This window comes from Podarcis erhardii, assembly GCF_964252035.2.
Source record: "Podarcis erhardii genome assembly, chromosome: 13".
Classification (NCBI taxonomy): Eukaryota; Metazoa; Chordata; class Lepidosauria; order Squamata; family Lacertidae; genus Podarcis; species Podarcis erhardii.
In genome coordinates this window covers 23,709,002-23,735,949 of record NC_138502.1, presented here as the reverse complement: position 1 = coordinate 23,735,949, position 26,948 = coordinate 23,709,002, and the positions used below count along the sequence as shown (strand labels likewise).

Genomic DNA, 26,948 nt, shown 5'->3' with positions numbered 1-26,948 from the left:
ATTCACTCGAGACAACACCATTATCCAAGAGGTTGGGTTCTATAGCCTCTCTCTGAAAAGTCTGAAATAAAAAAAGGACTGTAAGAAACCTTTCCTTGTCTTTATACTTTCCTGGGTAACCATTCGGGAGCCGATGACAGCATACTGACACCGTACCATCACAATAGCATGTTTCTTTAAAAATATTTATTCCTATAGTAGATTGAATATTGATTGAATATTGAATATTGGCAATGAGACCGGAGTTAAATAATTCAAATGGAACAAAATGGACATGACCACGCTCCTTAACTGTGGCATTGCCACTATCGTAAGGCACAATTAGATCATTGTTTCAGCTGCTGGATACAGGGGAGCCGTAAATTGTTATTTCCTGCAATGCAGCTAACATAAATGACCAGCCTTCTGTTTATGAAAATAGCCTTCTGCATTCAATGCCCACCCTCTCCTCATCCTCCTCACTGTCTCACTTTGAGAAAGGGCACATGGTTCCTTCCTCACAATGAGTGCATTCTGGACAAGGTCAGCCTGCATCACCACTTTTATGTGGTGACTAAAGGTTCAGTTTGAAATAATTTAAAATTAGCCATCCCCATAATGACTCCAAGATCAATATTCACTTTTTTCCTTCATGGTTTAGACAAGGCCTATTTCTCTATGCAGTGAGCAGTGCAGTCCTGGTTCAAGCAAGAAAGCAAAAGAAGGGGAGCCATTTTGTTGCTATGATTGCATCCCCTGTCCAGCAGGGAAGATTTCAGACCAGAAGGGTAAGCAATAATGCGTTTAGAAATAGGGGGGAGATTATGTGATATTTAATCACAACAGGGCTATAGATTCAAATTGCATAAATTGCTTGACATTAATGGCATGTTTTTTGGAAAACTGTTAAAATGATATGCATTGAAATTCAACTAGGAGGATACGAGGAAGTCACTTAACAATTTTAAGAAGATTAGTTTCAATAACGTTAAGATTTATGTTTGTCTGTTTATTTATACATTATACATGACAAAGCCATTTTTCACCTTCTCACCCCTTGCTTTTTCCTGTTAGACCTATTGCAGTCGTTAAGAGTCGTCAACAGGCTCATCGCAGCTATCTGCCAATCACCCATTCCCACCACCCTTCTGAGTAATACCCCTCCCCACCTTCTCACTATATAGAAAGGTCCGGTGACTTCTGTTTCAGTGTATCTGAAGAAGTGTGCATGCACACGAAAGCTCATACCTAGAACTAACTCAGTTGGTCTTTAAGGTGCTACTGGAAGGAATTTTTTTATTTTGTTTTGACCATGGCAGACCAACACGGCTACCTATCTGTAACTGTCTGTTTATTTGTTAGTGTGTTTTTAATTTTGTGAAAATCAATTGAAAAAATTGAAAAAAGAGAGATTAATGGCATGTTTGTGAGATTAAACCTTGTATTTTCCATTTCAGATATGAGTGATTGTTCCACTTGTTCAGAACAAACATATCCAAATAAAAACCATGATTTATGTATTCCCAAGGAAATAAGCTTCTTGTCTTTTGAAGAACCTGTGGGGCTAAGTTTAGCCCTTTCTGCTCTTTCCGGTTCTTTGGTCACCGTTCTAGTCCTCTTCACATTTATGAAGAACCACAACACTCCTATTGTTAAAGCCAACAACCGGCAGCTCACCTACATTCTTCTCCTCTCCCTCCTGCTCTGCTTCCTTTCTGCATTGCTATTCATTGGACAGCCTCAGAAGGTGACGTGTCTCCTCCGTCAAACTGCTTTTGGCATCGTCTTCTCAGTGGCTGTTTCTTGTGTGCTGGCAAAAACCCTCACTGTGGTTCTGGCTTTCATGGCCACCAAGCCAGGATCCAGAATGAGGAAATGGGTGGGAAAGAGGCTGGCCAATTCCATTGTAATTTCTTGCTCCCTTAAACAAGGAAGCATTTGCATTGTGTGGCTGGCAATTTCTCCTCCGTTGCCAGAGGCTGGACGTACACTCAGCGGCTGGACAAATTATACTCAGATGTAATGAGGGATCTGTGACAATGTTTTACTGTGTCCTTGGCTATATTGGCTTCCTGGCCATTGCCAGCTTCACTTTGGCCTTCCTTGCCAGGAAGTTACCCGACACATTCAATGAAGCCAAGTTTATCACTTTTAGCATGTTAGTGTTTTGCAGTGTGTGGTTATCCTTTGTTCCAACCTACTTGAGCACCAAGGGGAAATACATGGTAGCTGTGGAGATCTTTTCTATCTTAGCCTCCAGTGCTGGATTGTTGGTCTGCATCTTTTCCCCCAAATGCTACATTATTTTGTTGAAGTCTGAATTGAACAAAAGGGAACAGCTAATACGAAGAACTAATTGAATTTCTTTAATTAGTGAACCAAAGTCATGTTTATTATAAATTACTTCTTCATTTCATAAGAATTTAGGGTTGATTTTTCTTCTACAGTGGATGCTACTAAAAAGTCAGGTCTCTCTAATAAACATTGTTCCCCGTCCCAAGAACACTAAAGTCAGGGCTGCAATGCTAACCCTTTATCAGGAAGTAATTCTCACTCCATTCTTTGGGATACTGACATAGAATCACAGAATTGTGGAGTTGGAAGTGACCCTCCACAGTGCAGGAATTTGCAAACATGTGAGTAGACATGGTTAGAAGTACCGGTACTAAAAAAACAAATTTATTATGGGGATGAACCTGGTCTTTTACATTTCAGTATGTCCATATTTGTTTGTTTTTTGCTCATGAATCTGTTTTCCATAGTATCAGATCCAGTGTAATAGAGTGCTCTGTGTCAGGTGCTGAATTTCAGTAATTCAACTTAAAAGGTGAAACTAATATATGAGATAGATTCATTTCATTTAATATAGTCATTTCATTTAATATTCATTTAATATTTTTTTTAAGATTCTAATTTTCTGAGATTGTTAATTTGGGGTTTTCATCAGCTGTATGCCATAAACATCACAATTATAACAAATAAAGGCTTGACATATCTCACTTTGCATGTCATGAGTCCATCTCATATATTAGTTTCATCTTTTAAGTTGAATTACTGAAATAAATGAACTTTTCCACAATATTCTAATTTTCCGAGTTTCACCTGTATACCATATTTACTCGAATCTAATGGTCACCTTTTTTGAACAAATTACATTGTGAAAATTAAGGTGCACATTAAATTCAGTGGCACATTTACATTCAGCAGTAAATACTTTTTTTGGTTTCAAGATTCTGAAAATTGAGATGTGCATTAGATTCGATGGTGCATTTGACTCGGGGAAATATGGTAAGTCTTTTGAAGAATGGCAATATATTGACATAGCAGAACTGGACCACTTAGAATATATGCAATTCTCACCACCTGTATTGATTGCTGAATGGGTAGATGCCAAATGCATTGTCTCTGAATGCACATCCTGAAATTAAGCTGTCTAAGCAATGGATCAAGTGTTCTGAACAAGCAATGCCTACAGTAATGACAATTTAGGGCTGTTAGGGACATAGAATTTTTTTGTCAGGCAAAGAGCTCATTGACATCACAGATTAATTGTATTTCCTGATTGGGCTAGGCACCGGTCTTTGTTAAGGTGAATACCATCTTCTACAGGTCTCAGATGCTTATAAATTTATGCAGCTTTACCTTAAGCTTTAGTTTTCCTATAAGCATATTATAAGGAGCCCCAAAATATTTGGTTCTGAACTGCTATTTTATAAGGAACTCTTCACATGTACTGAAACCCAATTCTGTTCAATTAGGTAACATCTAGCTCAATAAGATTGAATTTATTTGTTTCATTTACAATCCTGTGTTGTGTATAATTGTTTTCCTTCTGTTTCCCTACCATTTCCTGGTCCTCTTATTAAAGGTTTTTATATATTAACATTTGGTTTCCTTGGTTCTGAAAGGCAATTCAGTTGAATTTCTCACTGCCTTCCTCCTAAGCTTCAAAGTTCTATAAGATATGTCATTTGGGTTTGAGGAGAGTAAATTCAGAACTTCACTCATGGTTCATACTATACCCCACAAGTCTGTTGGGCTGGTGCTGTGAGAGCCCTGAAAATAGGGTTAAAATATCATTCATACAGCTGGACAGAATCGGGTGAGGTAAAGGATAATAATTCTGCCTCATAAAAAGATACCGATACTTCTTGAGGGTGTGAATCCTTATACAGAAACTGGTTTGCCCAGTAAAGAACCCATACTATCTATCACAAGCCACCTTCAGACCTCTGTGCTAAATGTGAAAAAATATGGGAGGAGATACGAAGCACATATAAATTGGGATCAAAGCTGACCTCTATGCACCCATACCTCTATTCAGTTTTAATAATCCCATGTTTAGGCACAATGATACAGTGGTACCTTGCAAGATGAATGCCTCGTAAGAAGAAAAACTCGCAAGACGAAAGAGTTTTTCGTTTTTTGAGTTGCTTTGCAAGACGAATTTCCCTATGGGCTTGCAAAACGTCTTGCAAGTTTGTTTCCTTTTTCGTAAAACCGTTAATACCCAGGGTGCATTGCTTGAAGAGGTGCAGTTGCGACTTGACTTCGAGGAGCAGCTCATAGCATGCGGTGTGGTAGCCTTTTTTGAGGTTTTTGAAGACTTTGGTGATTTTTGATTTTTGTTTTTTTGTTTTTTTTAGAATAATATTTATTCAGTTTTTAAAACATTACAAAAAAAGAAGAAAACACAATACAAAAAAACAAGACATTTCCAAGAAAAAATACAAAAGATAAAAAAAACAAAAAAGCAAAAACAGATAAAAAGGAGAAAAAAATAATTAGAAAATACATACAATCAAAACAGAAAAAAACCAAGTTAAACCTTTACATAATTTTCTTTCTATGACTTATTTCCTTGACCTCCTCACACCTCCCCTCTTTGTTTTCTAGTTCAAATAGATATTTCAGCAAATCCTTCATCTTTATTTTTATCCTAATAATTTATCTTAATATACTGTAATTTTCCATTCTCTCTTTCACCAATTAGCCATCCACATTTACTTTATTTAATCTTATTTCTCATTAAAACTGATATATTTAAACCTATTCTCTTTAAACATTTCCCCTAGGGTCATAAAAATTCCCTTCCACGATTTCTCCATCTCTCATTAAAACCTTTTTTAAAAAATAAATAAATAAATATCAATATATACACTTTAAATTCCCAATTTTCTTTCACCCTCTCCCCTCCCCGGTCTCGGCCCCTACCAACAGTTCCATCGGCTTACAACAGTCCATCAACCTGGAGATCTTAAATCCGAGGCTCTTAAATCTTTTTCATGTCCCATCTGCCGATCTTCTTGATAATTTTTAATATTAAAAAGCGTTCTCGGGGGAGCTCCAACCCAACGATGGTCATATTCCTTCTTATCAAGTCTGCCAGATTTCCATAATTAAAGATAGGGCCTATAAAGTATTCCCAATCTTGTTTCACACTTCTTCCGAGTCCAAAGGCCCCAGAAACTTCGAATTCATATCCCAAAAGTCATTTGATCCCCACATAGGGTGATCTCTCCACTTTTCATTTTCCAAATCAAGCCAGGCTCCCATCTCCAAAAGCTGGCTTCTCCTAATTACAGTCATGTAAGGCCTCAACTTACAATCCTTCAATTGTCTCTGTGGGGTTAAAGCTCCCCCTTGCATCACTTTAACAACAACTTTCTCCTTCTCTGGTTCTTCAATTTGTTCAGTTGAGAAAGATTCTTGTGCCGGATTCTTGTCGACTTCTTTACTAATGCCCACTTTTGTTCCCAAAATATCAATGCTGGTAGCCATGGCATCTATCTGTTCATGCAGCTTTCCCAACAGATAAAATGTCCTATTCAATACAAGCATAACTTCTTTCTCCACCGACATCCTTGAAATGTCCAAGGTCAAAGCTAGTTTCTCAGAGTTTCTCAGAGTTTTTATCTTTAGGCTAATTTCCCAGCTGCATTCTTGTGACAATGTCCCAAAACTCCCTCTAGAGGAAAGCAGTCTATCAATCCTTCCAGCACAGTCCCAAAAGTCTCAAAAGTAAATTAATAACAATTCCAGTTACCTTTCCTTCTTTTTAAACACAGAAATGGACAATGGAAACAAAGTATTTATTTGTATCTTAACAGCTAGCTGTCAAATTTGACAGCTGTCAAACCTGTCTATTCACCGTTGATGGGCTCCTCGCGGACCTCTTCCGGGTTTGGAGACGTGACGCTTCAGTTCCTAAATTTTACCTTCTCCAGCAGGCTTCCCCTCCTTCCAAAGGGAGTATAAGTAATAGTTTCAATCAGTGAAGTTTTAATCCTTTACGTAGAACTTTCTAAGACATTAGTTAACAAACTCTTTGCTTCAGTCTATTTACAAAAGGGGGAGGTGGACTTCCTGTTTAGACCTTCCCCCGTTCCTTGCCAAATTAAATTGTTTTAAAAACCCAATTTCCTGTTCTACTCACAGGTTGTTGTTTGAAATCCAATTGTCCACAAGAAAAAGTCAGCGCTCTCCGGCAATGGCTGTGCGGCTTTACTCCGTAGAAATAGTGGTCGATTCAAAACACCGCGCTGCTCACCCCACGTCGTTTCGGAGCCCCAAAAAAGGGGTTTCCCTGCGGGTCAGCCCTGGTGTCAGCCGAATCCCACGTTCCCAGGCTTCCTCTGCCTGGGATTTTTAAAGGGTCTCCGTCTTCGCCGCGGTGGCAAGACCCGATTTTCGCGGAGAGGGTTCCTTTAAGTCAGAGGAGCTCCAACATTGCCGATGGCGCTAACCCGGAAGCATGACTTGGTGATTTTTGAAGCTTTTCCAAAACTTCTTTTGCAGCCATTTGGTAAGTTAAACTTTTAAAACTTTTTTTTGGGGGGGGTTGGATTTTGGGTTGGGGTGTTTGGAATTCAAGGACTTGGTGTTGGGGAGGGGTTTGCAAGAATCTGGAAGCTTGTGTGTTTTTTTCTGCATTTTTCTGATTTTTTGTGACCATTGGGCCACTCTGCTGTTTTGTTTTGTTTTTTTAAAAAAATCTGGGTTTGAATTTCTGTGTGGTGGGTGGCTGGTTGCTTTTGAATTTTTTGGATGTGAAGCACTGTTTTTTTGGGGGGGGTTGCGAAGGTAGGAGCTGTGCTGCCATGGGACCCAAGAAGACTGCTGCTGCAGAGGCCGGCAAGAGGAAGAAGGAGAAGGTTACGCTGGAAATGAAGAAGGAGATCATCCGGAAGCACGATGGTGGAATGCGTGTGACAGACCTTGCCAGGGAGTATGGGAGGAATCCATCGACCATCGGGACCATCCTGAAGATGAGGGAGAAGATCCTTGCGACTGATGCAGCCAAGGGAGTCACCAGGATCGTGAAGAACCGCCCAGCTGTTCTGGAGGAGGTGGAGAAGTTGCTGCTCATCTGGTTAGAAGAGAAGCAGCATGCAGGGGACACAGTGACTGAGGCCGTCATTTGTGAGAATGCCAAGGCCTTGCACGCAGACCTCGTCCCAGAACAGCCAGGAACCTCAGGCGAGCCAGAAGTCTTCAAGGCAAGCAGAGGTTGGTTTGACCGGTTCAAGACAAGATCTGGAATCCACAGCGTGGTCAGGCATGGAGAGGCTGCCAGTTCTGATGTTTCTGCAGCTGAAGACTTTGCAGCGGAGTTCCTGGAGGTTGTGAAGACGGAGGGTTACGTTCCACAGCAGGTCTTCAACTGCGACGAGACTGGGCTGTTTTGGAAGAGGATGCCCAAAAGGACTTTCCTCACTCAGGAGGAGTCCAAGTTGCCTGGCCACAAGCCCATGAAGGACCGTCTGACCCTGCTCTTCTGTGCCAACGCAAGTGGCGACCTGCAGATCAAGCCCCTGCTGGTGTACCACTCGGAGAACCCATGGGCCTTCAAGAAACACAAGGTCGACAAGGAGCAGCTGAGTGTCATGTGGCGATCCAACAGTAAGGCTTGGGTCACACGTGTGCTGTTTGTGGACTGGGTCAATCTTGCTTTTGGCCCTACTGTCAAACAGTACCTGCTGGACAACGACCTGCCACTGAAGGCTTTGCTTCTGATGGACAATGCTCCTGCTCATCCTAAAGGCCTTCAGGAGGACTTGTTGGAAGAGTTCAGCTTCATCAGCATCATGTTCCTGCTGCCTAACACCACGCCACTGCTCCAGCCGATGGATCAGCAGCTCATCGCCAATTTCAAAAAACTCTACACCAAGGAGCTTTTCAGGCGATGCTTCGAGGTGACTGATTGCACCAACATCACCCTGCGGGAATTCTGGAAGGACCACTTCGACATCGTCACCTGCTTGAAGATGATCACCATGGCCTGGAACGGGATCAGCCAGAGAAATTGGAATTGGTGCTTGGCGCAGCCTGTGGCCGGACTGTGTGGCACCAAGTGACTCTGATGCACCAGAGTCAACAGTGGTGCAGGACATTGTTTCCTTGGGGAGGACCATGGGCCTGGAGGTCACAGAGGAGGGCGTCAGCGAGCTGGTGGAGGAGCACGACCACAAGCTGACCACCCAGGAGCTGGTTGAACTGCAGGCAGAGGCTGCGCAGGAGCAGGCCTCGCTGGAAGAGGAGGAAGCAACTGAGGAACGGCTGTCCTCCAAAGAACTGAGGGACATTTGCCTGAAGTGGAAAGATGTGCAGGCTTTTGCACAGCGGCACCACCCTGACAAGGGCCTGGCACATGACCTTGTGAACACTTTTGATATGAGGGTCATGTCGCCTTTCAGGGAGGTGCTGAAAAGGCGGATGAAGCAGCAGACCATGGACAGGTTCTTCAGCAAGAAGCAAAGAGTGGAAGAGGAACCTTCTTCGAGTGGTCCCCCAGAGTCTTAGAAAATGTACTGTACACTCTGTTGATTTTTAAATGTTTTTCTGTCATGTTTAGAAACTTAATTTATTGTTCCTTCAATTTTTGAAATGCTCTTTACAGTATGTGTGACTTTAAAGAGCAGTTAATAAACTCTTTTTGCACCAAATTTGGCTTTGTTTCGACTTTTTTTGACCATAGGAACGCATTAATTGATTTTCAATGCATTCCTATGGGATTTCGTGCTTCGCAAGACGAAAAATTTGCTAGGCGAAAAAACTCGCAGAACGAATTAATTTCGTCTTGCGAGGCACCACTGTAGCCTGAAATGAGTTATGGTTATGAAGCAGCAAAACTGATTTAGCACGATTGCAGTCAAGCAAAAAAGCAACTTTTGTATGATGGAAGTGATAACAATATGTATGGAAATACAGGCTTTTATAATGTACTTTCAGGAATTTCCAGGGGATGCTTTGCTGGGTTTGTTGGGTATGGCTTCGCTTTGTCTCTAGAATAAATATGCAATGATTCTGAAATAATACCAAAAATATCAAATAAAAATAAAGAATGAAACCTGGCAAATAAGTACAGGGATCTTTGGGTTGGCACCCATTACATATATTTTCAAGGAGGAAGAATTAAATGAACTTGCTTTCCAGATTAGAGAATTTCCACTGAATGCAAGCGTGGACCATCAGTCACTATCATCTGTAGATACTAACAGCACAAGGTCACCACAGCGGCCTGCTTAATTACCAACAACTGTGAGAATGCAGGGCTAATGTTTAATTGGGGCTCCTTTGGGAAAACATGCAGGATAGTAATATAATCAGTCATAAATATTTTTAAAACTGTACTGTAACAGTTATGACGTGGAAAGAGAACTTGTGTTTCCTTCCCCTCTCCAAGCCAAAGCAGAAGCATTGACTCCTGCAAGGTACAGTTTAACAATTCTCATTCCAGCAATGAGTGGTGGATTCAATCCTGCTTGGGTCTCTTTCACTACTGTGTTCCCTGTAAGGGACATATTGTTGAAGCAAACCCCTGTAAACCTCCCAATGCAGAGTCCACTGGCAGATCACTCTGGGTGACCCACCCAAGGGAGATAAGGGGCTATTTTCACAGGACTCTTGTGAAGCTCAGATTCCACTGAATAGGTCTGATTGTGTTCAGTCTTCTGCTGACACTGGTGTGCAGCCCTAGAAATCTCCACAATCACGATACTGCAACTAATATTTCTATGAGAAGAAAGGGCTTGCTATTGAGATTAAGGTCATGTTTGTGAGATCAAGACAGATATTTTCCACTTGCTGATTGACGTTCCTGCATTTTCAAACTAAACTTAGCCAAATACAAAACACTATTTCTGTATTCCCAGGTATATAAGCTTCTTGTTTTATGTAACATGTAAACAGCACTAGTTACATACTGTCTTTCCCAGGAACATTTGAGTATAGAGTTCCAAAGGACTCAGCAGTTGGGTTTCTAAAGGCAACTGAGTTACTGATTAGAGAAGAGGCATGTCTTTGTTAAAAGTAAGCAAAACCACCCTGCACACACACACACACACACTGATAACTCCTCCTACCAATAGTTTGCCCACATTTCTAATCTATGAGAGGGTGTTTGATATTTTCCAGAATGAGCTAATAAAGTTCTGTATGAAACTTCAGTGTGGTCCCCCTAATACATGTGCACGTGTTTTCAATTTCTAGACCATGGTATTGTACATCTGATGATTTGCTCTTATTCTGATACCAGAATAATTAGGGGGAAATTTGTTCAAATGTGACAAACTAGCTCCCTTCTGCTATTCTACAGTGAAACCCTGTCATTGCAAAAATGGCAATAATTAATTCTGCTGCCTATCAAACTCCCTGTGGAATCTGAATAGGAAAGAATTTGAAACATGGTATTTAGTAAATATACCAATTAGAGTTTAGAGCTACTCCTAGAGATTAACAATATATTATTCAGGGTTCAGACTTCTTTAAAGACTGAATGAGCATTTATATTTGCCTTTGAAACTATAGATACTCTAATAAGGGAGTTGACAGTGGACATAGTGTGATAGCCCTTGAGTGGGGATTTTTCCTTGTACTCAGGATGCTGATATTTCTGGTGGTGCTTCTTGTACTGCCACCTCACACAACATGCAAGGCTCACATTGTGAAGTGTCATGTTCATGATCCACACCCTCCACTTCACAAGTATCACAAGTCAGGAGACCTCATCCTTGGTGGCATAGCTTCTCACAGCTACATCATCTCTAATGCCTTAGCCTTCGCTGAAGATCCCCCACAGGTATTGCCCGAAGAGCTGGTGTAAGGACTTCTTCCTTTGTCCCTTTGTTTAGTCAGCCCCATTACTCAAATCTGGCAGCTGTGCCTTACTGATTTTTTGTTCTGTATCTTCTGTTATTTTCAAAAAAAGAATAGAAACATTAAAACAAGTAATTCCCCAAATGCCCAGCTGTAGAAGGAGAAGCAGTTGAGAAAACTTTGAGGATACATAAATGAGATGAATTCATTGTCTGAATGAATGAGAACAGAGACCTCATCTGCCAGTGTTCCACAATCTTAGGAAAAGAGATGAGGATGTTGCATAGGTCACCAAATGTATTAAATGAATGGACTTCACATTAGGGGGGGAAATCAAATAGTTTTGCCTTTCCTTTGGTCAATTTGATGTTGTGTTTTGTTTTGTTGCAAGGGCAATATGCAAAATGCTAAGTTTAATTATTGTGATCATAGAAAAATAATAACAGTGCAATTAGTGGTATACTGAATGGGTTAAAACTTCCTGTTCACCATAACAATAAAATAAGTAGGACTATAATAATGATTAATTGATTTAATTGGCATATAAGCCTGAATATTCTAACTGCATATCTATTAATTTTAAAAACCATTGTCTACCTTATTCTGTAAATGAAATTAAATCCTAATTCCTAAATCATCATCATCATCTTTTTTTTAACCTTCATATATTCCTGATAATGGTACTTATTGATCTCATATTCACATCCTCTCCATCCTCTCCCCCTGCACTAGATAATTTATTATTTTGGTTATTGACCACTAATACTTCCATTATTAGGTGAAATGCTGATTAATGGCTCAGAATGGTTGGCTACCAAAAACAAAACCTTGTTATTTTCCTTTAAGCATCTCTTATGCGAAAAGAGTATTGCCTTTAAAAATGCATGCCCTACATAAGATTACTGTCATGAATACAACCTATTGTTATACATTAAGTGAATGTTAGAATCACAGGTTTTAAGTTAAATATGCCATTTACATTATACATTTTATTTTTTCAAGTCACATATTTTTGATGAGCAGTCCTTTGGCCAAAATTGAGTATGAGACCTGAATCCATTCTCACTTCTGGGAAAGATGTCAAGCATTATGTTGAAATTCTTTTGGCCAATACAGGGACGGTGTTTCTACTTTAGAAAAGCAAGATACAAAATTTCAGATTTTGGCCAATAAAAAAAGCAGGATTGCTGGTTTCAACATCATTATTAATTATTATTATTATTATTATTATTATTATTATTATTATTATTATTATTACTATTATATTGGTTAAAATGCTGTAATTCTAATTTTACACAATGTAATATATCTTTCTGATGCGGATTGCAATTCTTATTCCAGCATGGTGCCTAAGAATTACCAGCACATCCTGGCCTTGGCATTTGCAGTAAAGGAGATCAATGGCAACCCTCAGATCTTATCCAATAAAACCTTGGGCTTCCACATCTTTGACAGCTATTTCATTGCAAGGGGGACTTATCATGCCACACTGCTCCTTACGTCCAGCCCAGACAGATTCGTCCCCAACTACAAATGTGACACTCAGAATGATTTGATAGGTGTCATTGGGGGACTTGATCCCCTAACCTCTCTTTATGCAGCAACAGTCTTGGATATCTACAAAATTCCACAGGTATAACAGTCTCTGTGCTGCGCACTATGGGCTTAAGGAGGTTTTCTCTTAATGTTTGTATTGTCAACCATGTTTCACTTTATGGTTTAGATGCTAAAATATGTAAACTGGTATTGTGAATAAAGCATAACATTAAAGAAAAAATCCTGAATTTATTAATACAATTAAGAAAAACAAAACAACATGCTTTTTCATTCCTCTAGTTTTTTCATCATCTGAACTTATAGAAAATTGAGGATCAGCTTGAATGTAGCCGGGCACTTTCCAAAAGGTGGTTAGATGCATTAACTCAGAGCAGAGAACAATGTGATTTAACAGAGTTGCAGCTTTGTTAAGCTTCATAGAAGACAATTATTGAGAAATATATGAAATCAGCCACAAATCTTTTGGGCAAGAATATACAAGTGACACCAGGGAAGCAAAGGTCATTCATCTCCTTTATCAAGAATCATATATACAGTCCTCCAGCTCCAGCTCTCAGAATTCCATTTGAGAGTGTCCATTCATAACTGAAATAGAACACAATCTTTATAAATATTTTACAATCATTAATTGAAGCATAGGGACCCAACTCCATAAGCCATGACAATTTGTTTACTTATTATTACTTAAAACCACTTGAATGCAAATGAAACCTCAAAAGAGAAGAAGAAAAAAGAAAAAAATCACAACCAAACCTTAAAACATATAAAGGTTAGAATACTGCAACAATATAAATTTACCTCAGCTTTCTAAGCAACTGAGAGGGCTAATTTAAACAAAAATGTTTTTAGCAGCAATTAAAAAGACCACAGTGAAGCCAACTGCTTGATCGAAAACAGGCAGGGTGTTTCAAAGTGAAGGCACTGCCAAACTAACCAATCTTCTGACAAACGCAGAACATATATTATAGCGGTCACATAGGGACATGTGGGATAAGGTAGTTCTCATAGTTTTGCAGTTTTGTTTATTGTGCTGCTCTACATTTTTAAATGTTGCAGAAAAACTGACTGGATATATCCATTAAAGCATTCCTATTCATTCTGTTCCTTTTCTGCACCCTCCTCCCTTTAGCTTACATATGGTCCTGCTCCCATCATGCATGATAAAACTCCAGGCCTCTCCTTCTACCAAATGGTCCCCCAAGAAGCCCTTCAGTATGAGGGGATTCTCTCCTTACTTCTGCATTTCAAGTGGATATGGATTGGGCTCCTTACGATGGAACTTGAGAATGGAGAACAATTTGTGCAAACAGTGGTTCCAATGTTTTCTTCTAGTGGTATCTGTTTTGCCTTCATAGAAAGAATCCCCAAAGTATCTTTCATCACTGAGCTAAAAGACTTGTTACAAGAGGGTGCGAAAATATGTGATAAAATAATGGGTAGCAAAGCCAATGTGATGGTCCTCTATGGAGAATCTTACTCAATGATATTTCTTAGATGGTTTCCATATTTATCAGAAGAAGAAGAGATAGGAGAGGATGCAAGAGGTAAAGTGTGGATAATGACAGCCCAGATGGAGCTGACTTCTGCAGTTTATCAAAGGACTTGGGATACACAAATAATCCATGGGGCTCTGTCTTTCACAATTCATTCTAATGCTCTACCAGAATTTCACAGATTTCTTGAACACATAAGTCCCTCCAACACAGATGGTGATTTTTTCATCAAGGATTTCTGGCAACAAGCCTTTGCTTGTGTCTTCCCTAGTACAGTCACAGATGTTATGGATCAGAATATTTGCACTGGAGAGGAGAACCTGGAAATGCTTCCTACACCTTTTTTTGAAATGAGCATGACGGGCCATAGCTACTGTATATACAATGCTGTTTATGCCATGGCACATGCTCTCCATGCCATGTCCTCATCCAGACTCAATTCAAGATTACTGGAAGACAATAATAAGCTGACATCTCAGGTTTATCAGCTGTGGCAGGTAATGTGGCCAGATTTCCCTTGAGACCATGTGCCATAAATTGGTGTCAAAACGGTTCAGTAAACTATCTCTGTGATGGTTCTGGTCCTTTTGAGATGCAGTTAACATTCTCTTTATTTGTAAGACTGACGTATACCTCTCTTTTCTCTCTTTTCAAAATCTAGTTTCATCATTTCCTCAGAGGAGTGTCATTTAATAATAGTGTGGGAGACACAGTTTCCTTCAACCAGAAGGGGGAGTTGGAAGCTGGGCTTGATGTTATTAATTGGATTGCTTCGCAAAACCAATCCTTTCGTAAAGTTAAAGTTGGGAGAATGGATCCCCAGACATCTTCGGGGAAGATGTTCACCATCCATGAGGATGCTATAACATGGCACAAGTGGTTTAATCAGGTACAATCAAATTATCAGTATTTTAAGTCCTGATTGTAAACATAGTTTCACTGGACAATGATGTGCTTGAATGTTACAAAGAATTCATGAGTTGATTAAAGAAATTAAATGTGAAGTTCTGAAACAGGGGATGTGCTTTAGATTTCTTTTATTGAGAAGTTGTTGGAGGAACAACAAATATGCATCCTTTACATTTAATATATGTAAAATAATTATCATTACTTGAGGTCAGTCTCTGCTTACTTGGGGCTCTGCAGAAGCAGCATTTGCTGTCCGGTAAGGCCACAGCATGATCCCAGGGACCATGTTTCCCTTCCTGCGCAACTGGGGGTGGGGTGCACATTCCTTCCGCCTAGCTGTATAGACATTGGCCCGTTGAAATAGGCCAATTAGGTGCCTGTAGGAAGGTGGGCTTGCAGCCCTGTAAAATAGAATCACACCTGGAGTCCCACTTCTTGGATTCCCACCAGATTCACCACCCACCCATGAAGGGTTATTATTGTCTGTCTGCCCTCATTGGGGCCGATGGGCCATAGCAGGGGTCGGCAAGGTTTACCTTGCCTGTGGCGGTTCACTCCAGTGGAGATCCCTCCATGGGCTGGATTGTGCAAGTGCTTGAGTGCGAGTCACCAAGCTGTGCTGCACTTGTTTAGCGCAGTGAGTGGGGACTCACCGAGTGGGTGGCTCGGTTCAGGGGAGACCCATGGGCTGGTTAAATGACCCCCGTGGGCCATAGCATCATTTCCAATGGCACTCCTGGCAGGATCCTAACACCTGGTGCATGTCAGTGGGCAACCTCCGGTTAGGACTGATCCTACCTTGCGTATCAACCAGGAGGTATATTCCTTAATACTAGTTACATTCCCAATCACTTTGCCAAAACCTACATCTGTAATCAATAATGTTTTGGCCTATTTCAACCCATTAACCATCTTATTTCTGGTTTCCCCCTCACTGGGCTGCAGGCATCATGCACCTGGGAATCCAAACACACACACTGATTTCAGTGAGGCTGCTCAGATTACTACATCACTGAATATCACCAAAATAGTTAAAATTCAAATTTCGTCCATAGGACTAAACTATATGTCACCTTTAAGTATTTGATACATGCAATAATTCCTGACAGCTGTTTGAAGTCTTTGCAGTAAGAGGGAGGGTGGTGAACAAACCAGTTAGCCTTACCTCATAGTTGTCTTCTACTCTCTGAAGGGGAAATCTTTATTTCCCGCTTGCTTCTATCAAGACAACAATTAATACTCTGTAACACATTGATTCCAGCTGTCCCACTATATTGGGTAGTCTCAGTGACAAAGCGAGAGTACAGTCCATGCCATTATAAATGCATGTTGCTTTTTAAAAAAGCTGTTTTTCTGAAAATTGATTGAAAATTGGGGTTGAGACTATTAATGGGAGTTATATTATTCAGATGGAACAAAATGGCCATAAGCACTGTCCTTAATTGTGGAATTGGCAAGATCATAAGGCAGCATTAGATAATTGTTTCAGGTGCTAGATCAGGCTTCCTCAACCTTGGCTCTCCAGATGTTTTGAGACTACAATTCCCATCATCCCTGACCACTGGTTCTGTTAGCTAGGTATTATGGGACTTGTAGGCCAAAAATATCTGGAGGGGTGAGGTTGGGGAAACTTGTGCTAGATGCAGGGGAGCAGTAAATTGCTTTTTCCTGGAATGCAGCCACCATTAATGACCACCCTTCTGTTTCTGAAAGCAGCTTTGAACAATCAACACACACACTCTCTGTCTTCTCCAAACTGCTTCAATTCGAGAAAATGGCAACAGGTTACCTGCTTAACATAAGTGCATTCTAGACAAGGTGCACCTGCATCAACAATTTTATATTGTAACCAAAAGTTCAGTTAAAATTAAGGTAACAATTTACGGTTGACCACCTACAAGTTCTCAAGGATTCCAAGCTCTAGATTCTCTTTTTTCATTCATGGATTAGGCAAGGCCTATTTCTGTATGCAGTAAGAAGTGCAATCCTGGTTCAAGCAAGAAATTGAAGGAAGGGAAGCCATTTTGTTGCTACGACTGCATCCCCTGTCCAGAAGGGAAAATTTCAGACCAGAAGGGTAAGCAATTATGCATATAGAAAGAGGAAAATTGCCTGAAATTCAGAGAAACAAAGCTAAAAATGCATAAGGATGTGTGTATACACTAGGACTGCATTCAGATAACACTTTATTCCATTTTCCAAACATTGTTAGCTAATAATTTTGATTTTTTTATGTGGCCTTTTAAAAGATGTAACAGTAGATGCAAAATTTAGAGGGAGGTTTCTTTACCATTTCCATGTCATTAGCATTCAGTACTAAATGCATTTGCAATTTTGTTAATCTTTAAAATTGTACAGCCATACCTCCGCTTACGTATTCCTCCGCTTACATAAACTTCAGGATATGTAAGCAGCAAACCAGGAAGTATATTTCTGGGTTTTTGCTGTGTGTGTACGCGCAGAAACGGTCCCTCCGTTTGCGGAAACCTCTGGATCTGACTGGAGCTCCAGAATGGATCCTGTCTGAAACCAGAGGTACCACTGTATTTGTGTTGTAACTTAATATGCTGAAATTGCAGGAATTATTTAAGGGATGCAGGTATAAGGGACGTGGGTGGTGCTGTGGTATAAATCACAGAGCCTAGGGTTTGCTGATCGGAAGGTTGGCGGTTCAAATCCCCGCGACGGGGTGAGCTCCCGTTGCTCGGTCTCAGCTCCTGCCAACCTCGCAGTTTGAAAGCACATCAAAATACAAGTAGATAAATAGGTACCGCTTTGGTGGGAAGGTAAATGCACTGGCAGAGGAAGAGGAGTGCGGGGGAAGCACAACGCCCCTGGCAGCACGATCCTGGTGGGGTGCCATCACAGCTGCCCTCCCTCCCACGCTGGGCACCACATCCCCAGGACACGCGCCAACCCCACACCCGCCTGGTCTCCGCCCCCGGTGCTGAAGCATGAAGCTCCACCACTGGGTAAACAGCATTTCCGTGCACTGCTCTGGTTTCACCAGAAGCAGCTTACTCATGCTGGCCACATGACCCGAAAAAAACTGCCTGTGGAAAAATGTCAGCTCCCTCAGACAGTAAAGCAAGTTGTGCGCCGCAACCCCAGAGTCGTTCATGAATGGACTTAACTGTCAGAGGTCTTTTAACTTTGTAACAAGATATACTTCCTTCCAGCCATATGTTGTATTTCAATTGCTTTTGTCAGCTAATTTGAATTGCATGTGTATAACAGCCTTGGTAGAAGCATTGAAATGCAGATTACTAGTGCAATAAGCAAACATGCATAACAGGGCTCTGTGGTATCATTTCTGTTTGCTTGGTTTTCCAGTTTTAAAAAAAATGGCTGCTTAAAACCTTAAAGCTGGGAAGAATTTGACACTTTCCACTTTAGAAAGACTCAGCCTTAATTATTGTAGTCACACTACATTTTACAGGATGAATAACTTATTCTTCTCCAATTTAAATTGTAAAATTGGCTGCTCTTGAGATTAACAGCATGTTTGTGAGATTATGCCAAATATTTTCCTTTTCAGATATGAGTGACTGTGCTACATGTTCAGACCAAACTTACCCAAATAAAAACCATAATTTCTGTATTCCCAAGAAAATAAGCTTTTTGGCTTTTAAAGAACCTGTGGGGCTCAGTTTAGCCATTTCTGCTCTTTCCGGTTCTTTGGTCACCATTCTAGTCCTCTTCACATTTATGAAGAACCACAACACTCCCATTGTCAAAGCCAACAACCGGCAGCTCACTTACACTCTCCTCCTCTCCCTCCTGCTCTGCTTCCTTTCTGCATTGCTATTCATTGGACAGCCTCAGAAGGTGACGTGTCTCCTCCGACAAACTGCTTTTGGCATCATCTTCTCAGTGGCTGTTTCTTGTGTGCTGGCAAAAACCCTCACTGTGGTTCTGGCTTTCATGGCCACCAAGCCAGGATCCAGAATGAGGAAATGGGTGGGAAAGAGGCTGGCCAATTCCATTGTACTTTCTTGCTCCCTTATACAAGGAAGCATTTGCATTGTGTGGCTGGCAATCTCTCCCCCATTGCCAGAGGCTGATGTACACTCAATGGCTGAAGAAATAATACTTGGATGTAATGAGGGGACTGTGATTATGTTTTATTGTGTCCTTGGCTATATTGGTTTCCTGGCCATTGCCAGCTTCACTTTGGCCTTCCTTGCCAGGAAGTTACCCGACACGTTCAATGAAGCCAAGTTTATCACTTTTAGCATGTTAGTGTTTTGCAGTGTGTGGTTATCCTTTGTTCCAACCTACTTGAGCACCAAGGAGAAATACATGGTAGCTGTGGAGATCTTTTCTATCTTAGCCTCCAGTGCTGGATTGTTGGTCTGCATCTTTTCTCCCAAATGCTACATTATTTTGTTGAAGCCTGAGTTGAACAAAAGGGAACAGCTAATACGAAGAACCAACTAAAGAATTAAATATTTGTTTCTATAGTTTGGTGAACCAGGGTTATGCTAATTAAAAACTGCTTCTTCATTTTATATTAATTTAATGTTGATTTTTCTTCTACATTGGATGCTACTAAAACACCAGCTCTCTCTAATCAACATAATAAAATTGTTGAGCTCCCCCCCCCCTTACAAAAACGCCAATAAAACACGTTTGTATCATTGACTTGACAAGGTGTCTCCTTTCAGAAAATCCTCCCCAGATATCAATTCCACCTTTGAAATCCCAATAATGTCTGGGTAAATCTGGTCATAAGGCAGCCCTAATTTTTATATATATTTGATTTTCATATCAATGTAAGACCAAACAAAAAAAGTGATGGAAACATACTTTTAATAACATCAAAATGCATCAAAACATTTTATGTCTGAGTGTAACCTTGGAGATTAGTGGGGGAAGCAATTTGGCTAAACGGACTGTATGTTATGGCAAACTGCATATATTATGTCAGTGTTAGACATTCTAGTTCAATTGAAAATGAGGAACAGTAGAATGTAGAACAGAGAAGAGGAGGAGGAGGAAGAGGAGGAGGAGGAGGAGGAGGAGGAGGAGGAGGAGGAGGAATTTGGACTTGATATCCCACCTTTCACTTCCCTTAAGGAGTCCCAAAGTGGCTAACAATCTCCTTTCCCTTCCTCACCCACAACAAACACTGTGAAGTGAGTGAGGTTGAGAGACTTCAGAGAAGTGTGACTAGCCCAAGGTCACCCAACAGCTGCATGTGGATGAGCGGGGAAGCAAACCCAGTTTACCAGATTACAAGTCCACCACTCTTAACCACTACACCATACTGGCTCTGAATAGAAGGAGCAATTAAAGAAAAAAAATGATGATACCTTTAATTCCAATTCTGATTAAAGTGTTTTACATCTATTCTGCCTCCATATAGCCCTGGCATTTGGGGTGTGGGAAGGAGATTTGGCAGCCACATGGCTTGGGATCCCTGATTTATAGACCCAAGTAACTGCCTATGCAGAAACGCAATAGAAATTAATACTAAATCTTTCTAAAATTAAACGATTGGGATGAATGAGTAAATTGTCCCTTCAAAGCAAACAATACCTCACTTATTAGAAGTAAGGATCACTGGTCTATTGCCACTTCTATAGGAGTTCCCTTATATGCTGCCTCTGGTTCCACAGTGGTGGCCATGCATGGACAATAAGGTTCTTTATAGATGAGTTTCCACAGGGCTTCTTTGACATCTTTGTTTCTCAGACTATAGATCATGGGGTTGAACATGGGTGTGATGACAGTGTACAACAAAGAGAAGAGTTTATTGAGAATGGGTGACTGTTTTGCTGATGGGGCTGCATAAACAGTACCTAAAGTGACATAGAACAGTGTCACCACAATGAGGTGAGAGGAACATGTGGAGAAAGCTTTCTGCTTCCCTTTGGCAGATGGAATTCTCAAAACAGTCGAAATAATTTTGGAATATGAAGCCAAAGTGAGAAGAAAGGGGACCATTGTCACCATGGATGCTAAAATGAATGTGGTCATCTCTGCTATATGAGGGTCAGCACAGGAGAGCTTTATAATAGGGCTTAAATCACAGAAGAAATGGTCAATTTCATTGGAGGCACAGAACGGCAATCGGAAAGTTAGCACGATAGTCACTATGGGAGTCAGGAATCCACTTATCCAGGAACCAGCTGCCATCTGAAAGCAGACTTTGATGTTCATGATGGTTGTGTAGCGAAGCGGATTGCAGATGGCTAAGTACCGATCATAAGACATCACTGCTAAGAGATAGCATTCAACAACTGCCATGGAGCCAAAGAAATAAAACTGGGTAATGCAACCAGAGAAGGAGATGGCTTCACGTACTTTAAGAAGAGTCTTCAGCATCTTTGGGACAACTGAGGTTGTATACCATATCTCCAGGAAAGAGAAATTTAACAGGAAGAAATACATGGGTGTGTGAAGGCCTCGGCTGAGTGATACAGTAATCAATATGAGGATGTTGCCAGAGACTGTAATCAGGTAGATAGCCAAGAATGTCACAAATAGAAGGATTTGTAGACCATGAAGATTCCCGAATCCCAAGAGAATAAATTCTGTGATGGTTGTTTGATTGTTTTCTAGTAAAATGAGCATCTGAATGCAACAAAAGAATTATAACAAAGAGAAGAGAAACAATAACAACTACTACAACAACAGTAAAATGGTTACAGTTATATGGAATAAAATAAAAGTACAGTTCAGACCATAGAAAGTATTTCTAGCTGCTTCTTTCAGAATATCCTATGTACTATGTTATTAAATAGAGAAGAAACAATAATTAGTAGCCTGTGTTGTTGTCCAGAGTTTTGGAATCACTGTCCTAAAACTGCTACAACTTATCTGGCTGATGCTGGGTATATATACAATGTCAGTTTAGGGGCTGTGCAGGCACACTGAGAGAGGGTTGCAATCCAGCATGAGCTGCTATGGCCTCATATCCACCAGGGATCTGGAAAAATATTTGGAGTTTGGGCTTAGTACACATTTTGTAACAGGCCAGTAATTCTTAGTATAGACCCTGAAATCCTACACATGGTCAGTTAGAAGCCCCTGGATTAATTTATTTGATGTGGTTTACTCCTACACAAGCATGCAAATGATTGTAGTTCTGTAGCTTTATCATATGGATATAGGAGCAAGGTAGGGTTGCCATATTTCAAAAAGTCAAAATATGGACACAAAAATTGTTGTTTTCTCTCCGTTTTACTCCTATTCATTTCTCTGACAACAAAACTTGCAATTTTCCCCAAGTCTGTAATGCCATGATGAGCATCTGGACTCAACAAATAATAATAAAGCCATTAAATCAATTTGGATGAAAATAACATTGTAATGGAAATGGCTACTCTCCACATGAAATGGGGGGGCACTGTTTGTGTGGTCATGCGCAGCCTCCCCCCCCCAAGCCTACGCGATTCTCCGCAATGCAGCCCACCTTTGCCTCCCCAAACTGGATACCTGGAGGTTCCTGCCTAACCTTAAACAATTAACCAATCCCAGCTGGGGAGACGTTGCCAGGGGAATGGGCCAGGTAGGATTGGGACCGCCCTGCACACACATTAGAGGGTGGAACTTACCTGGGAGCCCTCAGTCAGCTCCACAGCTTCTCCCGCCCGACCCTCCCTCAGTTTATGCTGCCTTATTGCAGGTTACCTCTTCTTTACAAGTATGCAGGTGCCACTGCAGTCATTAATGGTTGCTGTTGAAGGACCGGGGAGGAATTTCCCTGCATTGGCAGGTTTTGCCTTCCCCACAGCAAAATGTCACAACTTTGGCGGTTTCAGGCCTTGGGTGGAATCCTTTACTCTATCTTCCCTAAATGGCGGGGGGGGGGAGCGGTGACTTATCCCCCCCCCGTGGCGGCAATCCCAGGCTTCCCCGTTAAAGAGGTTGTGATGAGGGGAGTCACTGGCCATACGCTGAAAGGTTGTCAGTGCTCTCCCCTGTGTTGCAATGAAATGGGGGGGGGGCTCTCTGCTTAAACATACGTCTTCCAGAGCCAGCCCTAACCCCACACAGATTACATAACCCTGGTGTTCCCCAGATCCTCGGCTGGGGACTGGGAGGAATAAACGCCCAATGCCTAAGTCAAGGTCTCCCTACATCTGAAAGTTTATTGTGGCCAATTTTAATCCCATAACATGTTGTCATGAGTCATTACTCCACCCAGGTGTCGCCTGGGGTCAGGGGGTCTCTGCCTGGCCATGCAATATATTTATCACAGCTCAACAAAGACACAATTTCCCCTCTCATGTTCTGAAGGAATATTCATTTAAGAGGACTTGCTTTTTCTTGTATATTTGAGAGGAGACATTTATAGCAGAAAATTTTATCCAGTGCTATGTACTATTGTGCAGTGTGAACGAGTAGAGGTATTTTTATACATTTTTATCCTTAATTTCAGTTCCTTTCAGTTCCTGTTCATTTCATTTGAAATGCTTTCAAAAAAGTATTTATGCATTTCCCTTCAGAACTGTCAATAACTGCACTGCATCTTTCAAAGATACACAATTTCCACCAGGTAAGGAAGTTTAACCCACCAGGTCATATTCAATTGGAGTCAAATTGCTTAAGCAACGCTGTAGAAAATCAGAATAATCTGGGGCAATCCAGTGCTTTAACAGGAATACTATATCGCCATGAATTGCCTGGTGGAAACAGGGCCCCCACACATATGACAATACCCACACATATATCACAATCCAACTTCTGAGTAATTATGAATAGGATTTCACAGCATATAATCAGTATATTGCACAATGTAGTTTTTATACCCCACACATCTTACTGGGTTGCCCCAGCCACTCTGGGCAGCTTCCAACATATATAAAAACCATAATAAAACATTAAACATTAAAAAAAAACCTTCCCTTTAAAAGGATTGCTTTCAGACAGTTTGGGGGTTGCCTAACTCCATACCCCCAACATTTCTCCAATGAAAATAGGGACATCCTAAGGAAAAGTGGGACATTCTGGGATCAAATGAGAAATTGGGATGGCTTCTCTAAATCAGGGACGTCCCTGCAAAATAGGGACACTTGGAGGCTCTGCAATCCAAATAACAGGGAAATCAACTGAAGTGATCATTCTGCCTTTCATTTCTACACAGTTGCTTACCATTCTACTGAAATGAATGACACATGAAATGCAGTCATACACATTGGTTATTTAGATATAAGTTGCAGTACCTTCAGTGGAGGTTACTCTTATGTAGTGTGTGCAGAGTCTTAATAATCAAAACATGAATTTCATTGGGGCCACAATCATATGCACACTTACTCAAACAGAAAGCACTGAGGAAATGCTCGTAGGAAACTTAACTTCTGAGTGAATGTGCTTTGGAGTTTGCTGTTCATCACTTTCTTCAGCTCAAATGAGCAAATCACAATGTGCCAGTTACTTCTCCATCCAATTAATGATTAACTAATGAAAATCACTCTTGCAACATGTGGTAATGGTAACCGTTATGTTATAGCAGTTTCAAAGATACTATGTGCAACACTTGCATATATTTTTTTTCATTTGCCAACAGCTGGATATGTGTCCTGATTCCCCTGATATGCCTTCCATTGCCCATTCACACAAGGTGGCAATCATGCAATCCTGAGTATGCATGTGTGAGTTAGACTGATCCCAAGCTCTTTCTTACTTTCAAAAGGTCCATGATCAAGAAGGTTCCAAAGCTTCTTGACCATGGGAGTTGCTGAAGTTTTATCATGTTAGAACATGCAGACACTTGGCCACAAAGGCACCGGGCAAAATAAACAAGCATAAAAAAACACAGGTGTTACTAGGATCTGAGTTGAAATGTCCTAAAGATTTACTAGTATTACCTGCCTTTAGGGTAAATTAGTGAAAACTATGAAAAGATCTGCAGATAGATGTAACACTGAATGGCTATAACTTGAAATAAAACATGCTGAATAAAATAAAAGTGCTGTGATATGAACCTCTGAAATTAAACTTATTAAAGATAAATTTAAAATAGCTTACCATTATAAAAAATGTCCCATGTAACTATTTCTTGATTTTCCGAGAGGCTACAAATAATTCATTTAAAAGTGTTTCAGGCCGGGGAGCTGTATATTTGATCCTCCTCCCACTTTTGATATTTTAGAAACTAACTCTGAATTAAGGTTTGATCACTTCATCACCAAATCAAAATCAGACGAATCACAGATTATATTTAACGTCCCATTATACATCAAAGTTGATTCTAGTGCATTGACTTAGACATTATACTACAATTGACATTAAAATATAAAGTGAATGTCACACACTACAATATTTATTCCCAAAGGAAAGCTGTTTCTAACTGAGATAGCGTCAGCCAAGTGAACTTTTTGAAGAGGAAGAAAAGTTGAGTTAAAGAAATTACTTTGCTGATTCCTTTGAGGCAGCTTGAACAATGTAAACATATAGAGTATGACCTTTGCATAAGATTAGCACCAAGTTTGAAAGAAATTAAATGACAGTATAACAACCCTTTCGCCCTTTTTAATAAGTGATGCATTTTGTATACTGTGTATATTTTTGACTTCTTTGCATTGAATAATTCTTAAAAGCCAAATGAAGGGGAAATACATAAATACATGCTTTAGAATTTATTTAGGATTGTTTGTTAGTTATGTATATTATTTAGAACACACACACATATATACCACAAATGTAATAATTCAATGTTATACCCCCATATGTATTAAAGACCAACTAGCATAACCTCCTATGCTTAACCATAGAATACTTAAAAACAAACAGAAAAAAACAGTCCTTTGTGCAATTTTTCCCATGTAAGAAATACTGTGTAAATGTGTTGTGAATCATGATGAAAAGGAAATAAATATGTGTTAAAAATGGCACAAAAGCATGATGGTGATTGCTTCAAAACATAGCTGGTTTTAAATCCTTAAGTATTATTTTAATGCATTCCACTTACATGTAATTGTGCTGAAAAACTGGAAGTTCTATAGAGATGTGATTTGTGTATGTATATATATATATATGTATATATATATATATATATATATATATATATATATATATATATATATGTATATATGTATGTATGTGTATATGTATGTGTATATGTATGTATGTATATGTATATATATATATATATATATGATAGGAAAAAACAACTAGAAATAACTAGAGGCAATTTTGACGATGGATGCAATGGCCAGAACCAATCACTGAGCCATGGCATCTAAACAGTTTATAGATGCTCTAGGTAAAAGGTAAAAGGGTTTTTTATTAGGGTGAGGCAAGGAAGGCCGTCATTAGTATCTGCCATCCCTGGGCATCGCCCTACCCTACTCCCCAAAAACCAACCTCTTAGAGTGCAAACTACGCAGGTGCCACTCTGGACATTCCTTCTGTGAGAAACAACTTTCCCAGTTTTAATGTTTGCACCCAATGAATGATGGCATAGCAGTGATGATTAGCAATTTTGGAAATCTATCCAAATAGACAAAATGAAGTCAATGGGTATATCATTCCGGGGAAGAAGCTTCCTAATTCATTATTAAGCCATTTTGTTTGTTTACTGCTAGTGGAGAAGTTACTGTTGTCCCAGAGAAAGAAATGGTTCATTTTCTTTTGAGTGACAAAAATAGCTTTGTAACACACATAGTGGCCCTCTATGCATTAGCTGCAAACAAACAAACAAACAAACACAGGAAACAGGAAAAATGATTTAGATAAAATTGCTATACAATGTTGTGGTGATTCTGAGATTTAATCTGAAATCAAGCTTGATTTGAATTGGTTGGTGTCTCTAGTAACTGCTTTCAATAAACCAATCCTTTGCATAGCTCTGTGTGAAGAGTATTTATTGGGTTGATAGGCATACACTTTGAACAACACACAGTTTGACTCTATGCACAAAGTTTCAGTTCTCTCATAGAAAGGTGTTTTATGGAATCATAT

General features: G+C 40.2%; 3 protein-coding genes across 4 annotated transcripts; 2 read left to right on the top strand and 1 right to left on the bottom strand.

The window, feature by feature from the left end:
- Positions 1-7,079: 7,079 nt before the first annotated feature.
- LOC309327559 (putative CENPB DNA-binding domain-containing protein 1) lies at positions 7,080-8,781 on the top strand (the record flags this gene model as incomplete). Of its 2 annotated transcripts, none has more annotated exons than XM_081836860.1 (2): positions 7,080-7,607; positions 8,542-8,781. In XM_081836860.1, 2 exons carry the CDS (start codon positions 7,080-7,082, stop codon positions 8,779-8,781), a joined length of 768 nt encoding a protein of 255 aa, XP_081692986.1. The 2 variants fall into 2 exon arrangements, with proteins under 2 accessions (XP_081692986.1, XP_081692985.1); XM_081836859.1 differs by having other exon boundaries at positions 7,080-7,617; positions 8,552-8,781.
- A 2,080-nt stretch (positions 8,782-10,861) lies between these two features.
- LOC309327007 (vomeronasal type-2 receptor 26-like) lies at positions 10,862-19,475 on the top strand (the record flags this gene model as incomplete). The annotated part of the gene is made up of 6 exons (XM_081836039.1): positions 10,862-11,079; positions 12,418-12,709; positions 13,763-14,623; positions 14,788-15,015; positions 16,986-17,112; positions 18,574-19,475. The coding sequence occupies 6 exons, from the start codon at positions 10,862-10,864 to the stop codon at positions 19,473-19,475; spliced, it is 2,628 nt and encodes an 875-aa protein (XP_081692165.1).
- Positions 19,476-20,597: 1,122 nt separating this feature from the next.
- On the bottom strand, positions 20,598-24,684 carry LOC309327006 (olfactory receptor 10A2-like; the record flags this gene model as incomplete). Its single annotated transcript, XM_081836038.1, has 2 exons — positions 20,598-21,614; positions 24,670-24,684. 2 exons carry the CDS (start codon positions 24,682-24,684, stop codon positions 20,598-20,600), a joined length of 1,032 nt encoding a protein of 343 aa, XP_081692164.1.
- Between the last annotated feature and the right edge of the window lie 2,264 nt (positions 24,685-26,948).